The sequence below is a fragment of the Symphodus melops genome (assembly GCF_947650265.1).
Source record: "Symphodus melops genome assembly, chromosome: 20".
Taxonomy (NCBI): domain Eukaryota; kingdom Metazoa; phylum Chordata; class Actinopteri; order Labriformes; family Labridae; genus Symphodus; species Symphodus melops.
Window position 1 is genome coordinate 6,324,636 of NC_136710.1, and position 13,820 is coordinate 6,338,455.

At 40.9% G+C, this 13,820-nt stretch overlaps 1 protein-coding gene across 6 annotated transcripts in view; it reads right to left on the minus strand.

The window, feature by feature from the left end:
* Window positions 1-3,294: 3,294 nt before the first annotated feature.
* The window catches only part of LOC306841334 (nuclear factor 1 B-type-like), a 56,155-nt gene continuing 45,629 nt past the window's right edge, over window positions 3,295-13,820 (minus strand). For 4 of the 6 annotated variants that reach the window (XM_079371158.1, XM_079371160.1, XM_079371162.1 and 1 more), the window contains 2 exons: window positions 12,569-12,657; window positions 3,295-9,239 (listed from right to left, as the gene is read on the minus strand). In XM_079371158.1, the coding sequence (XP_079227284.1) occupies window positions 9,107-9,239; window positions 12,569-12,657 (222 nt within the window). In that variant the 3' untranslated portion in view covers window positions 3,295-9,106. The remainder of the gene's footprint in view (window positions 9,240-12,568; window positions 12,658-13,820) is intronic. The other 2 variants (XM_079371161.1, XM_079371163.1) reach the window with 1 other exon arrangement.

A 13,820-nucleotide genomic window follows, 5' to 3' on the forward strand; every position in this document is an offset into this window, starting at 1 on the left:
TCTCCGCCTGTCTGCGCCTTATGCAAATGGGCAGGGGGCTGGGAGGGACGGCTCCATGGGAAACTGCTGGTGCTAATCCAGCATGTTGAACAGGGAGGAGAGGAGTACTTTTCAATAAAGCACCCCCACCCCTCTGTCAAGTCATACACACACACACAAACACACATGTACACACACACACACACACACACACACACACATGAACAGCGTGTTCTCATACTATGTGCGTGTACGCCTTCGAAACAAACATCACAGGGGGCAGCACAAAGACGCACACATGCTTCCTCGCTCCCCTTCTCACGCACACACGCAAACATTGAACACCTGTTTCTTTTTTTGCGCATCCAAACAGACATGCTTTAATATGTGAACAAATCCCACGATCTTAAGACCCACTCTCAATCCACTGGGTGTAATACCAGGGTGCTTTCAACAAGATAACAACAAGCCTCACTGTGATGGGCCTGTACTACCACCTAAAGATAGACTAATAACCCGCTCTATCCACAGTCTATGACTTAGACTATGAAATTTATGCAAATTTGTGTGGGAATACACAGAGCTGAGAGTACCATTTAGTACTAGTGCATTTTCAGACAGGCCTCTTTTATTCCCCGAGCTCTCTTCAACTGCATTTTTGCAAGCTGATGTAGTGCCGTTGTCTTATATTGAGTGTTACTTCGTGAAGGCTAGTACTTAGAAGAAAGAGCTCGGCTTTTCAGGACATTTTATACACCCTTGTGACCTCTTTAAATACTTTATTTTTGTGAAGAACAGCTTTCAATCATATTTTTAGTGTGACATTTTGGGAAATATGGCTGTTTAAGTTTCAGCAGATCGTTAAATGAGAAGACAATACCTGACTGTCAGATAGCGACACTGAGACAGCTACTGTAGGAGATGGTTGGCTTGGTTAGCACGAAAACTGCTCCAAGAGGGAAATATTGAATTTAACAAACAAGGGATGTAATGTGTACAGTATGTTGGAGATGGGACCCAGGGAGGGCTAAGTAAACTGAGATTAAAAATTGTATTAAAAGGAAAATATTTAAATAGAATAAAATAGGAGATTAATACCATTTTCATATTTGACTATTAAATATGATGCTTCAGCTAGGAGACGGTTAGCTTATAGTGCAAAAGCTGGAACCAGACAGAAGCAGAAGAATTGTGTTGAAGTAGATAGCTTACAAATGTAAATGTAAGTAAGTGTGCTTTAAAGATGATTAGATTGTTTTACCTCTTTTTAATAGAGCCAGGGTAACCGTTTCCACCTCCTTTTTTCAGTTTTATGCTAAGCTAAGCTAGTGCCCTATTTGACCTAGCTTCATATTTCTTGTAGGCCCACACACATGTTCTGGTAATGATTTTTTTTCACATTGGGCTAAATTAAGTGAATTAAAGTGAAATTTCCAAAATCTCTCCTGAACTCCTACTGTAGTTATTAAAACATTTCCCTTGTACTTTCAAAGAGACATATTTCATCTATTTCAAAGAAGCTAATGTTTTGTTTGTCTTCTGTTTGAAATCATAAGCTCTGCATTGCCTATGCTAACAACATAAATCTTTCCCTGTTACATAGACCAAATAAAAAATCTGCCCCAATGACTTCCTGGTAGATAAAATGCATTACACTAATACTTTGATGCCAGAAGACAAAGGGATTATATTAATTCATTACCTTATCCCAACAGCACACAAGATTAATATTATATTCCTCCAATAAAACTTGGGGATGTGACAGAGTTCTTTGTGCTGGCATTGGCTTGTGTCCAACAGTTCAGCCTCTGCTTTCACAGGTCTGTGTGAGAGTACTCACTGTGCTCTCCCCTCCTCTCCATATTCTCTGTGGTACACATTCAGACACACGTTCAAGAGCGGTAAGGCGCCGGTACCTTTCAGGATCCATATGAGTAGAAGGAAGAAGAAAAAAAAGTGAACTAACACAAAGGCAATCAACAAATCCCCTTTGCTCGAGCCCTGCGAAACATAATAGGCCGAAATCATCATCTATTTAGCTTCGTCAAATCACTGACAGCAGGCCTTGATAAAAGAGAGTGGAAAATATGTAGGGTAAAAGAGCTGCCAAGACCCTCGCTGACTAGAGCCCCCTATTGAAACCAGATGTTGACTCAACTGGCCAATTTTGATAAATGGCATGATGATTACCATTATAGATCGGGTAATTTTATATCAGCCTGCCACATTGTTGGTCCTCTTTAATAATAGCCAAATGAACTCTGCTTTGTGCCCCGGGCCAGGTGGGTTTTTCTGTGATTGCAGTGCCTCAACCAGCCATTGGGAGGGTGCCCCTGCCACGGTCAGGGTGCAAGGTCTTTTGGGCACTCTGATGCCCACAGTTGTCATCAAGTGTCCAGCTGAGCCCTGAGCCCATCACAGAGGCCAGTAATGAGACTTAATTGGTGCTTTAGTCTGACTTTTGCTTCCTTCGATGTCGTCAATCCCATTAGAAAGGCTTACTAGATCAGAGCTTCACGTACTTGACACAGTGACCCAGATGGATGTTACCTCAAATGACCCTCCAAGGTCTAAGCAGACTGATTCTGCTGTGGTCCAAACACACCAGTCTCCCATTCCTCAGGGATTGGGGTATTACAGTAGATTAGCTGGAGTAATACCACTGTGGATCACGGTTATATTGGGTCATGGGATCTCTCCAGGACATGAAAACTAATGTTTGCTTTCAGGGGGAAACTGTCACAGACACACTTCTGAGAAACAACGAGATCCAATTAGTTAAAAACTTCATGTCAAATAGTTTTCTTTGCTCTGACACTGTCCTCATTCCACCCCTGCGGCACCTAACCTTGTTTGGCATTCTGTTGCTGCTTATAGAGGCTTTCCTGTGTGAGGTGATCCTGAACGCGGCTTTAGTGATTTTGCACCATACAGTAGAAATTCTGTTTCCCTCATCTATTTAAGGCACTTTACAAAAACGTCTAGCTTAAATCGAAAAAAGAAAAAAACAATATCCTCCGCTGTAATGTTCCTGACATAATCTATGGAAAACAGAAGTTGGTAGTTAATTAGAACCAAACTCTCTTTTGATATACATAGCAAGGTAAACATAAGTGTAATGGCTTCTACTCGACTTTAACCCCCTTTATTTGTCCCAATCAGTCAAACCAACTGGCTTGTGGCAGTTTATTGTTTCTTCAAAAAGACTGAATGTGATGTCAGACCTCAAACAGGAACTCTTTAACTCTTGGATCTGGCATTTAACTAATCTCAAATATGATAAAATAAATACAAGAAAGAGACACAACATCAAAGTCATTTTTGAAGCATAGCTCATTTTATTGTTTAAACAGTTTTGCATAGGAAATATATCCACTTCCAGTAATTGACTGCAGTAAAAACAGCTGCTAGCAGTATAGGCTGGATATAACAGTAACAATCACAAAAAGTTGAGCCTTTATTTACACTGATTTTAATCTTGTGGCAATTTTAGCCCCTGCACCAATGTAACCAGGCATCGCCATATGCTTGGCGTTTCTAAAATCAATAAAAGAAGGGATATCAAGGCCTTTGCTATACAGTTCACAATGGACACCTGTGGCTCCTAAACTGTCAATGAAAAGATAAAAAACAAAAAAAGGTTTTCAAAAAGTCCTCTAAAACGTACATTCAGATACATACATAGACCTTTGCACACACTTGCAGTGTAACTACGATCACTACTAGAGACTGTTTACATATTGTTTTTGTTGGTGTTGTTGTTGTTGTTCATTTTATATAATTCAGCCATAATTCCTGAAGTAAAACTGTGCGCGCAGAGGGAAGTAAAAGTGCCACAAGACCCAAAACTAAATCAGCCCTGCAGAGAAACTGGCAACCAATCTCGAGAAAGACAATTTAGTCATTGTTTTACTGCGTTAATGTAGCACTGACAACCCCCCCACTTCACTTCCCCCAAGAAAGAAAGAAAGAAAGAAAAAGAAAAAAGGACTACTTCCTCTCAAATTTTGAATACGTTTGATGTGGGCATTGCTAAAATAATTTGACAACTAATACATAACCACCCAAGAAGCTCTACAAACATCAAAAAGGTCATAGAGCATATTCCAGATGAGTTGTCCACATTCTGTTTCTTGTTGCTTCAGAAAGTAAGTCGATCACATTTTACAATTATATACAACGGACCCTTGGACAGCTTGAACAGGCACTGCATTGCATCTTTTGTCTTCCTTAAGTGAATGTTAAATCTTTTAAAAATGCTGGTTTCTGTTTTACTACCTGACGCCAAGCGACTAGCAGCTAGCCAACGTGTGGAAGGTGTGTATTGCTTATGTAGAATGAAAAAAAAAGAAAGCTTAAATGTTTCCTCTTACTCTTCGTATAATTGCCCTCTTTCTCCCCCACAGAATGTGTGACATTCAGTTAAAAGAAAAATAACACATATTGCATGAGTGCCACAAGCCCTCCTTGCATAACATTGTCCTGTTTCTCCATGATTGACAGAATGCTTTGTAAAACAATGCTGTTGTAAGTGTTGAATCTACCTTGAAGCTGCTTAAGGTTGCAGACCTGATGAGAATGTCAAACATTTTCAATAACTATTTGATTGGCTACATTTAGTCCTGTTATTTTCAACAGAGACTTATAACCTTGCCCCAAATTTGGAAACTATTATTAGCTGGAAGGTACAGTACCCTAATCTGAAGCATCTGCCATTAATAATGTTTATTCATAGTAAGAAGGTAATTCCACATCACATAAGGCATAGACACCATGTGGGATGGCGAAACGAGTGATTCGTAGATGCATTTCTTTTAAGATATATACAAAAGTATCGTCTGCATATTGGCGAAGTGGGCCGCTAAACATTCCCCAACTTTATTGAAATGTTGCATCAATTGTTTGCAACATTTCTTCTGAAAAACAAACCAAAAGCACCAGAAACCAAAGAAATTTTAGAATTTTACCCTGCTTCTCGCTTAAGGTCAGGTGCAATCTGGGGCCTTTTTTATACTGGTTAAGTGACATCACCTCCCAGCTGCTACAAGGAACACACTCACCACCGTCTTGTTGGACAAGAATTCCCACCCATTACCAAAAAGAAAATAAAAATAAAAAATCACATCACACTCACTATGGCCACACTAATTAAAGAACAATTCAAATATTCATTTAGAGTTTCCTAACTTGAAATAACTAATCTCTAACCAAGTTCAGAAAAAAATAATATTAAAATGAAAAAAGCCTTCATTGTTGTTGTTTTTATATGTATGGATCAGAATAGAATATCTCCCACCCTTTGTTGACTATACATACAACAATACCACTTAAACAAAACACTTTAGATTCTATTGACTGGGAATTCTGGAGAGTTCTAACCCAAATCCAGCCTCCGAATAAAGAAACTACTTGAATTTCCTTAAAATGGAATTGACATATTTTTCCCCAGAACTGAAGATTAACAAATAAGGGCTTAAGAGACGAACTCTCAAGAAAGTTTACAGTGTACAAACTCCTGTCCTATGGCAGGTTTTTTACTAAATAGAAAGACCCTCATCTTCTCTCATTTTGTAGCGTCAGAGGCATTCTATCACGCCTCTCGCTCACGAGTTACATTCACACACACATTTGCGCGAATGCACACAAACACCCAAGCTGCCACAGCAGAGTTCAACCCGACAGACTACTGCTATGGACACAATCAGGATATTTAGCTTTATGTACAGTCTCCTATTCAAATAAACACCAACAGCAAAGTGACCCTGACACGTTTTTTTCCGGACACATACAGGCAAACACACATCCACTCACAAACACACATGGGGACAATGCACTTCAGTGGGGTCTACAATGGCCAAAGGCTGCAAAGCACTTATAGTTTTTTTTTCCTTTTAAAGAGAAATAAAGAATAACAAAAAAAGACAGAACAGTGCACATAGAACGGGGTGACTTATTAAAATTTTTTTCTGCATAAGAAATCTGGTTGAAGATGGAGAGATTTAGCTTGACTTGAGGATTCTTTCCCAAATTAAAAAAAAAAATTAAAAAAATTGCTTCATAGTCCTCTGCGTGGTAGTACCTCTCTGTGGGGGAACATTTCTTTCACGATTGTGGGGGAAAGAGTGCAAAAGGTATCATAGCAGCGACAGAGCTGCTGCTCTCTCTGTATGAAAAGTATTTTCTATTTTTTCATAACAAAAAGGAAGGAAAACGATTAATATAAATAATGCCCTGTATTACTCCTGAGAGATGTTTAAGACTGGGTTTAAAACATTGTACGGGGTAGAAGACGATTGCCTATGTGCTATTTAAGTGCTATACTTGTCTTCTAGTGAATTCTATTTAAGCTTCTACTGGGCCACTGGACATGTTAGACAACGCGACGCTTCTGTGGTCCAATTGTTTAGCAAACTCTACGGGGCTCTGCATGGAAAGTATCTCAGGGATCGACATATGTGCATATCCTATATACATTTATACAAATTTTCTACTTATAAAATACTTTCTAAAGGCTTGCTTGAGCCTGTCTGCAACTGATTTGGACAGGTCTCAGTAGCATTAGTCGGTGTGTGATTGTTGCGCAGGTCACAGGCCACTTCACTGATGTGTTTAAGGCATCTACTTGGGAATTGCATTCTGTTACGTCTACAATAGTACGGCGTAGGATTCAATAAAAGCATGCAACAGCATTCCTCCTTCGAAGCAGCTTTCAGGGACCTACGACAGAAATGGGAATTTTCGATAATATGATTTCTTAAAATGATTGTCATACTCAAGTCAAGCTGTCTCTCCTGTGAAAATGAGCTCCTTCAAGGTCACATGCTAGCACCCCAGGTGGAAAGTTAAAAGAGTCACAGTAGACCAATTAGTGACTTTGCAGCCGTTGAAAGACCATGGGTGCATTTTTTTTTTTTTATAAGTACTTCTAGAAAAATACCACCCTCCCCTAAAACTCCCAAATTAAAATACACTGGAACATGTTACACCGTCATTCGGTATGCCTATTTGATAAAGAAAGGAAAAACAAAAAAAAGACCTTGTCATATACTGCATAGAAAGCAGTCCCCACTTTGGTCAATAAAAAAGGAAAACACCCACAACAACAACAACATCATCAACAACAACAACAACGACAAACAACGATATCAACAAAATAAATGCATTACAATATTGTCTATCTCCAAACTAGCCTCTAATAATTGACGCATCTATAAGCACTACCTACATAGGCAAAACTTGGTATTGCATAATTTTCAGAATTCCACCCTCCACAATAGTAACTGGAAGATGAACAAAAAAAATGAGCAATTGAAAAATAAGGAAAACAAAAGATGACAGGTTACTGGAAAAACCACCAAAATACTGAGAAAACAAAATGCTGGTTGGTTACAAACTTTAAAACGGCAACTATACACAGCGCTGATATGCAATGTAATTGTGAGATAGAGTAGTACATGAAGTTAAAAATCAACAATTTCATTCAGAGTACAAAACAATTCTTATCATAAAAATGTTAATTTTTTTTCTATAATGATAAATGCAGCAAAAACAAGTGTAGTGATGTCTCTATATTCAAAGGCAAGGCACGTAATGTGGACTATATGTCATCGTGCAAATTAAGAGTACTGGAGAGATTTTCCTCGTATAAATATGTCTGGACTGGAGAGGCATTGGCTGTGAACATGCTGTGCACATTTTTATTTTTCAGGGATTTGCCACCACCTGGATTTATCGTTTCAGTTTTCAGCCTCTTCCACTGAAGAGTGAACCTTTCACAAACCGCAGCCTTACACATAAGCCGACTGTACATAAGCATGAGTTTTACATTGCCGTTACCGATAATTAATACTTTGCATTCCATATTTTTGTAAACATAAGCTTTAGAAGCTGATGGCCAAATGTTCATGATCTTATCCTGAACATTTAAAACAAATTAAATGCTTTTTTTTTCACACATTATGTGTCCCATTTCTTTGCTTATGTTCAGTTAACCCCCCCCACCCCCAAAAAAAAACAAAAACAAAAAAACAAACCTTCCCGTACTGAAAGGTAGGGCTCAAAATAGGTCTCAAAAAGTGCTGGTTTTGCTCAGCGCTGCACAGGTAGCGTAGTGCTTGCCTTGAACTGCCTTTCATGCTCGATGTTTTTGTCATGTGAGGAGACGGATGTGTGACTGAAATAATTTTCAAAGGTTTTTTTTTTTCAACATTTTACCCATAAAACAATTTCATATTTATCCCCCTTCCTTTAGAGTCTTAGGGCTGACAGACTGATAGCTTCCCTTCAAAAATTCAATTGCACTTGCCTCTAGCGAGAATTTCTTGTACTCCGTCTTTTAATTCCTTTTGTAAAGGAGTTGCAAATTCTTTAATGAGGGGTCCAATCTCAAGCCTTACATTTAGTGTTTTTTGAAAACCGCATCGAGAGTTCTGTACCCTCACAAGTCTCAAGTGTTTGTAAGTAAGTAGCAGTAAAGAATAAGCAAAGTCAACACATTTTCTGAACAAAGAGTCGTGTCACAGTAAACTGAAATCAAATGGAAGAAGAAACACTCTGAATTCACAATTTCGTTTGTTCCTATGGTGCACACAGTGAACCTCTTTATAAGAGGTCTAAGAGCTTAGAGTCTCAAATCCATCCACCAGGCAGAGGTTACCGATGCACAGACCGCAATGTGTGTGTGTGTGTGTGTGTGTAAAATTGAGATTTTCTGTTTTACCCTACCTTGGAAAAATAGGAATTGCCGCTAAGAGACTAGAGTGTCATGCAATAAAACATTAAGGCATCTATACATCACAGTAGTTGAATGGATTGAAAAGTTCTGCAAACGAAACAACTGACTGGTGGGTGGTGGATGTGTGGGCGGGGCTTGGGCGATGAGACAGAGAAGCTTTTTTTTTTTTTCCCTCTGAACTGACTCCCTCGTCTTCACTTCGCGGCCAGTGTCCTTCATGGGGAGGAACGGGAGGTGGAGAGGGGGTTAGATTGTGGTCGGGGGGGGGAAAGGGGTTGGGGGACGATTACGCAGCTCGTGCTGCTTTGCTGGTTTCATCCATGGCTGCAGACACCTGTAGTGCGAGCTCTGCACCACCCATCCACCCTATGGGGTCACCTGGCCTCTGTGTTTTCAGTTCCCTGTCTCAGCGGGAACCAGGGGCTCACCAATGATGTTTATGCTGTAGTTCTGGTGGACATTTGTTGGCAGAATCGGAGTCCCGTTCGACACTTGGAATGGAACTAAGCTCGCCCAGGTACCAGGACTGCAGAGAGAGAGAGAGAGAGAGAGAGAGAGAGAGAGAGAAAACAGAGAAAAAGAGAGACGGAGAGATTAGTCACATGCAATTAACTTGTTTGTGCAGCATGCACTCCAAATCAGATTCTTTCTTTCAATTATCCTTACACTGCTCTCTAATGACCAGCATGACTGCTCTGCTGACAGTCATCAAGGCTAAACAGGCCTTATTTTTTAGTTCATTCAAACTAAAGGAGGTAAAGAAAAAGAAAAATGGCAGCACTAGCTCGTTAATTTACGCTGAGGTGATTCCACTTGATTCCCAGTGGAGGACGTCATGTGACACAAGCCTTCTTCTCTGCATTGATGGCAGTATAGAATAGCATGAGGGGGGGAGATTGTGATTGGTGTAGGGGGAAGGAGGAGGAGGGGGGGAGGGGGGGTGTGGGGTGTAAATGGAGGGGGTCCCAACACAAAGCTGTCCCATCCCTATTCATCTCACGCTAATGGCAAAACAACACAGTGATTGTTCCTGGGGAGCAACGGTGCTAACTGAAAACGCGAGCTGGAACAAACAGCATGTTGTTCCCGTGGGGTGCTGCGCTACGTAGATGTCAGATAATTAGCCCCCCCCTCCCTCCATCCTTCCCCCCCCTTCTCCCCCACAGGCCCCCAGTGTGCACTCATCTAACTCCCTCCACCTCTCACGTCACCCCCGCCAAGTCTGAGAGTACCTGTGTTGCACATTTTCCACCCGATTTACCAAACTTCTCGTAGCGCCTCAAAGTTGATCTAATGTGGACCGATGAGACGAATGAGGAAGAGCAGGATAAAGGGACAACTGTTGGACAAAATAAGTGAGGGGAAAAAGTCGGAGGGGAAAACCACAGGGGAGAAAAAGAGAAAATGTACGTATCATATCAACAGCTCTCCTAACTCTATGCTCTTTCACGTAAAAATATGCACGTTCAAATTCAACTCACCTCCTCGCCTCAAACAGTCAGACTTTTGTTTTTAATAAGAAGTGACTGCAGGTAACGAAGAGACAAACAGGCCCCGTGATTGAAATAGTCTCTGAGTGCGCAAAGAGTTAAAAACAACCTCAAGGCTAATCCTCTCAAGCAGTTTTTTCCCTGTCCAACTCGTCCTCATGTTATCCCCTCTCTCCTGCTCTCCTCCCTCCTTCTCTCTTTCCTCCTGCCAAAAATCATCGGACAGGAAAGGGGGGATTAAGTTTTCCCTACCTTGCTGAACAAAGAGCGCACAGAGTGGCCAAGGACTGCAGCTTTCCATTTTTCTCTCTTTCTTCCTCCTTCCTACTTTGCGTTTTCTCTTTTCCCCTTATGAAACTCCTCTCAGGTAATGGCTTACATTAGGGGGACCACACAGCTACAAGAGATGGGGACTGGCTTTAAACACGCCGATCGTTTTTAATCTTGTTAAAATCGACGGCTGTCAGTCCGTATCTGCATCCCACAACATGAAGCTGCACTAGAGAACATTTTTATGTAAAACCTCCTCTGCTATCAGGCGAGATTACAAAGAAGAGGTCTGAAGACTCCCATCACTGCTGATAGAGGCCTGAAGATATTAGCCTTATTAAAATGACTTCACCTGAATACAAACTGTGTCCATAAACGTCCCATCCAAAGAAAGTTTTTGCTTCTACTATTATTTAAATTGTTATGTATTATCTGAAGACATACAGGACGTGTTGAAACAAAACTGTTTTTATCTCTCTCTCTCTCTCTCTTTTTTAAAATTTTTTACAGGATCTTTTTGTTCCAATATGCCAAGCAGCAACCTTTTGCTGCATTTGATGCTTCATGTTCTGCCACTTCAAGCATCCCTGTTGGACCTCCATTGCTGCGTTTCCTCAGATAACCTTCAAGATGGCCTCCTGGTGCCCTGTCCAAGCTCCCAAACCTCGCTAATTCCACTCCTTGCAAGCGCAGCCGGGCCATGCGGCGTGCTTCGTTTAAGGATTAGCTCCCTAAATTAGATTATCTAATGGCATCTTAATGGATTGCTGACCCATTTCCTGCACAATGGCAACATGTGAGTTCGGCAGCCTTTTAATTTGGGGGATAGAAGTGAAGAGGCATTGCTGAGCGCTGCTTGTAAAGGGTAAGCATGATAAAGCAGAAATCTGTCTTATTCCATCTATAAGCTGAACAGTGAAGAATCCACCAAAGAAGGGGAAACATAGCTCAGAATTGCCGACCCAGCTTTGTAATGAACTAACTCAATTCAGTTGGGATCTATTTTATCTGAGCTCATTGCTGTACGCTCACATGCAGGAAAGAGGAGGAGTCAGCTGGTGTGTGAGTAAAGAGACCTCGAGTTGCTGCAGGGGACATTTTTCCTGCTACCTCGACTGGCCTATTAGGAGGCCTGCTGAAGGGGGTTCTGTCCTGTGCATGTGTGTTTGTCCAAGAAAAAAAAAAAAAAAAAAGTTTGTGTTTGTGACTGCACAGAATGAGCTGTACGCACACACTCACACCCACATACAGTTCCAGAGAAAAGGGGGAGGCGGGGGGAGAGGTGTACAGAGTGAAGAAAGGGGACGTAAAGAGGGGAGATTCTGTAGCTTTAAGTTCAACATAGGAAGCCATGACTTCAGCATTAAGCCCAAGTCCAAAGCTAAGCTTGTTAAAATGTGGAAAATAAAACATCCTCACGTGGCTGAGAAATTGACCTGAAATGACTTCTTTCCTTTAACATGGTTAGAATTCATCTTTTATAAATACCTTCATCCAGTATCTTGTTTTTGTTGTATTCGAGAGGACAGCTGTGATTCAAAATATGAATCATTGCAGGATGTTTAAAATATAACAGGTCAAACAAATCTCACTCGATGATTAAAGGAAAATCATGATACTTTAGAAGGCGAGTCTTTTTTCACTTTATGTTTCATTCAAATGAACATAATACAATGATCTACTCGGGAGGGGGGGAGAGCCTGTAACAGGGTAGAGAATAGTCGTTAATTACGGCTTACCCCCCCCCCCCCCCAAAAAAAAGCTCTCAAGCAAAAAAAAATTCACTTAGGACTTCAACCAAAAGTAAATAAGGAAGATGAAAACCTAAATGAGAGTGGAAATAGATGGGGAAATAGAAAGAGGGGGGGAAGACAACATGAGAGAGACACAAGGACATTTCTTTCAAGTTCATCAGAGCAAAGCAGGACTTCATGTCAGATGTGAAAAATGTCAAATGTTTAAGGAGAAGGACAGTATGTAAAATATTTATAATGAGGTATTATTAATCCTAGTTTGTGTGTGTGTGTGTGTGTGTGTGTGTGTGTGTGTGTTGGTGTGGTGTGAGAGGGAGGGCATGAAAGAATGAAAAGGTTACCTTTGCCAAGTAATCCCCAAAGTGTCGTCAGTGGCACTGGGGCCATAATGCCTGCCGTTTTGAGTCACGCTCCAGTCACACTTCCTCAGCTGTCAATTGAAACCTAGCAGTCAGTTCACTGGGCCAAGACAACTTCCACTTCAGATTACACTACAACTCAACACTGTATACACAGAACGCATGCAGAAGAGAGCAGGAGCAGCTTTCAACAAAAAGATCAATCAGTCCAAGAGGGATTCCTTAACGTTACTGACAGTGTGAGAAATAGTGAATGGTATCAGTGTGTTGAGTCATGGCAGGATCAAAACAAAGCTATGGGTGAAACAGACATGAAGAAAAAAAACATGCAGTCGCAGTTAATGATAACAGCTAACCTGGAATAAACAAACAAACAAACAAAAACAACGAGTTAGTTAGTTACAGATGTGAGTGGCATCATATCGGTAGTTCTTCTGTGTGGTTACTGCTGGTGAAGCTGGTTAGCCAATGAAGCCATGCGATCCAGTGGATGTGCGCACCCTGTCCATAATCACTGCTTCACTGTGAGTGCACTTTGAGATTCAGGCAGGAAAATGCATGCCCTCAAGCATGCAGACTTTTTTTTTTTTTTCATTAGCTAACTGTTTTTATTGATTAGGGGGTCAAAATTACAATGAAGTTAAAGAGCATACACACACACACACACACACACACACACGCTTACGCTAACCGCCCATTCCCCCCTTCTTTAAGACAAGCCAACCTTACATACAGATTACAAATTACTGCAACAAAAAAAAAAAACTACACACAAACTGTGTCTCCTTTGCATGCATTATGCGGGCACACGCGTCGGCAATCCAGCTGAGAGCTATCTCTGCCAATACCAAGCTAACCTTGCCCCGTGGTCAACACATTCATTTAGTAATGCATCAGGCTAAAACTGCACTGTTAGCACTCTGTGTGCAGCAGCAGACGTTCTGCAGAGGCTCTTAAGAGGGATTTAATCAGATATATACGCATACGCTGAATATTCAAAGCCATTTGTGGCGGTCGAGAAATGTGCTCTTTCTCCTCTGAGCACCTGGGGGAACACATGACGAGACGATGATGGGTCCTTACTCAAGCTATACTTAAAAACCTTCATGTGTTTTTGTCTTTTTTTCAAATGCAAAGTGGTGGCAAGAGAATGAAAATCTGAGGAGTTAATCTCAAAAGATTTCCAATGATACAATTTCATGTAAAGGTTTTACCCGTGGAATAAAACTGAACA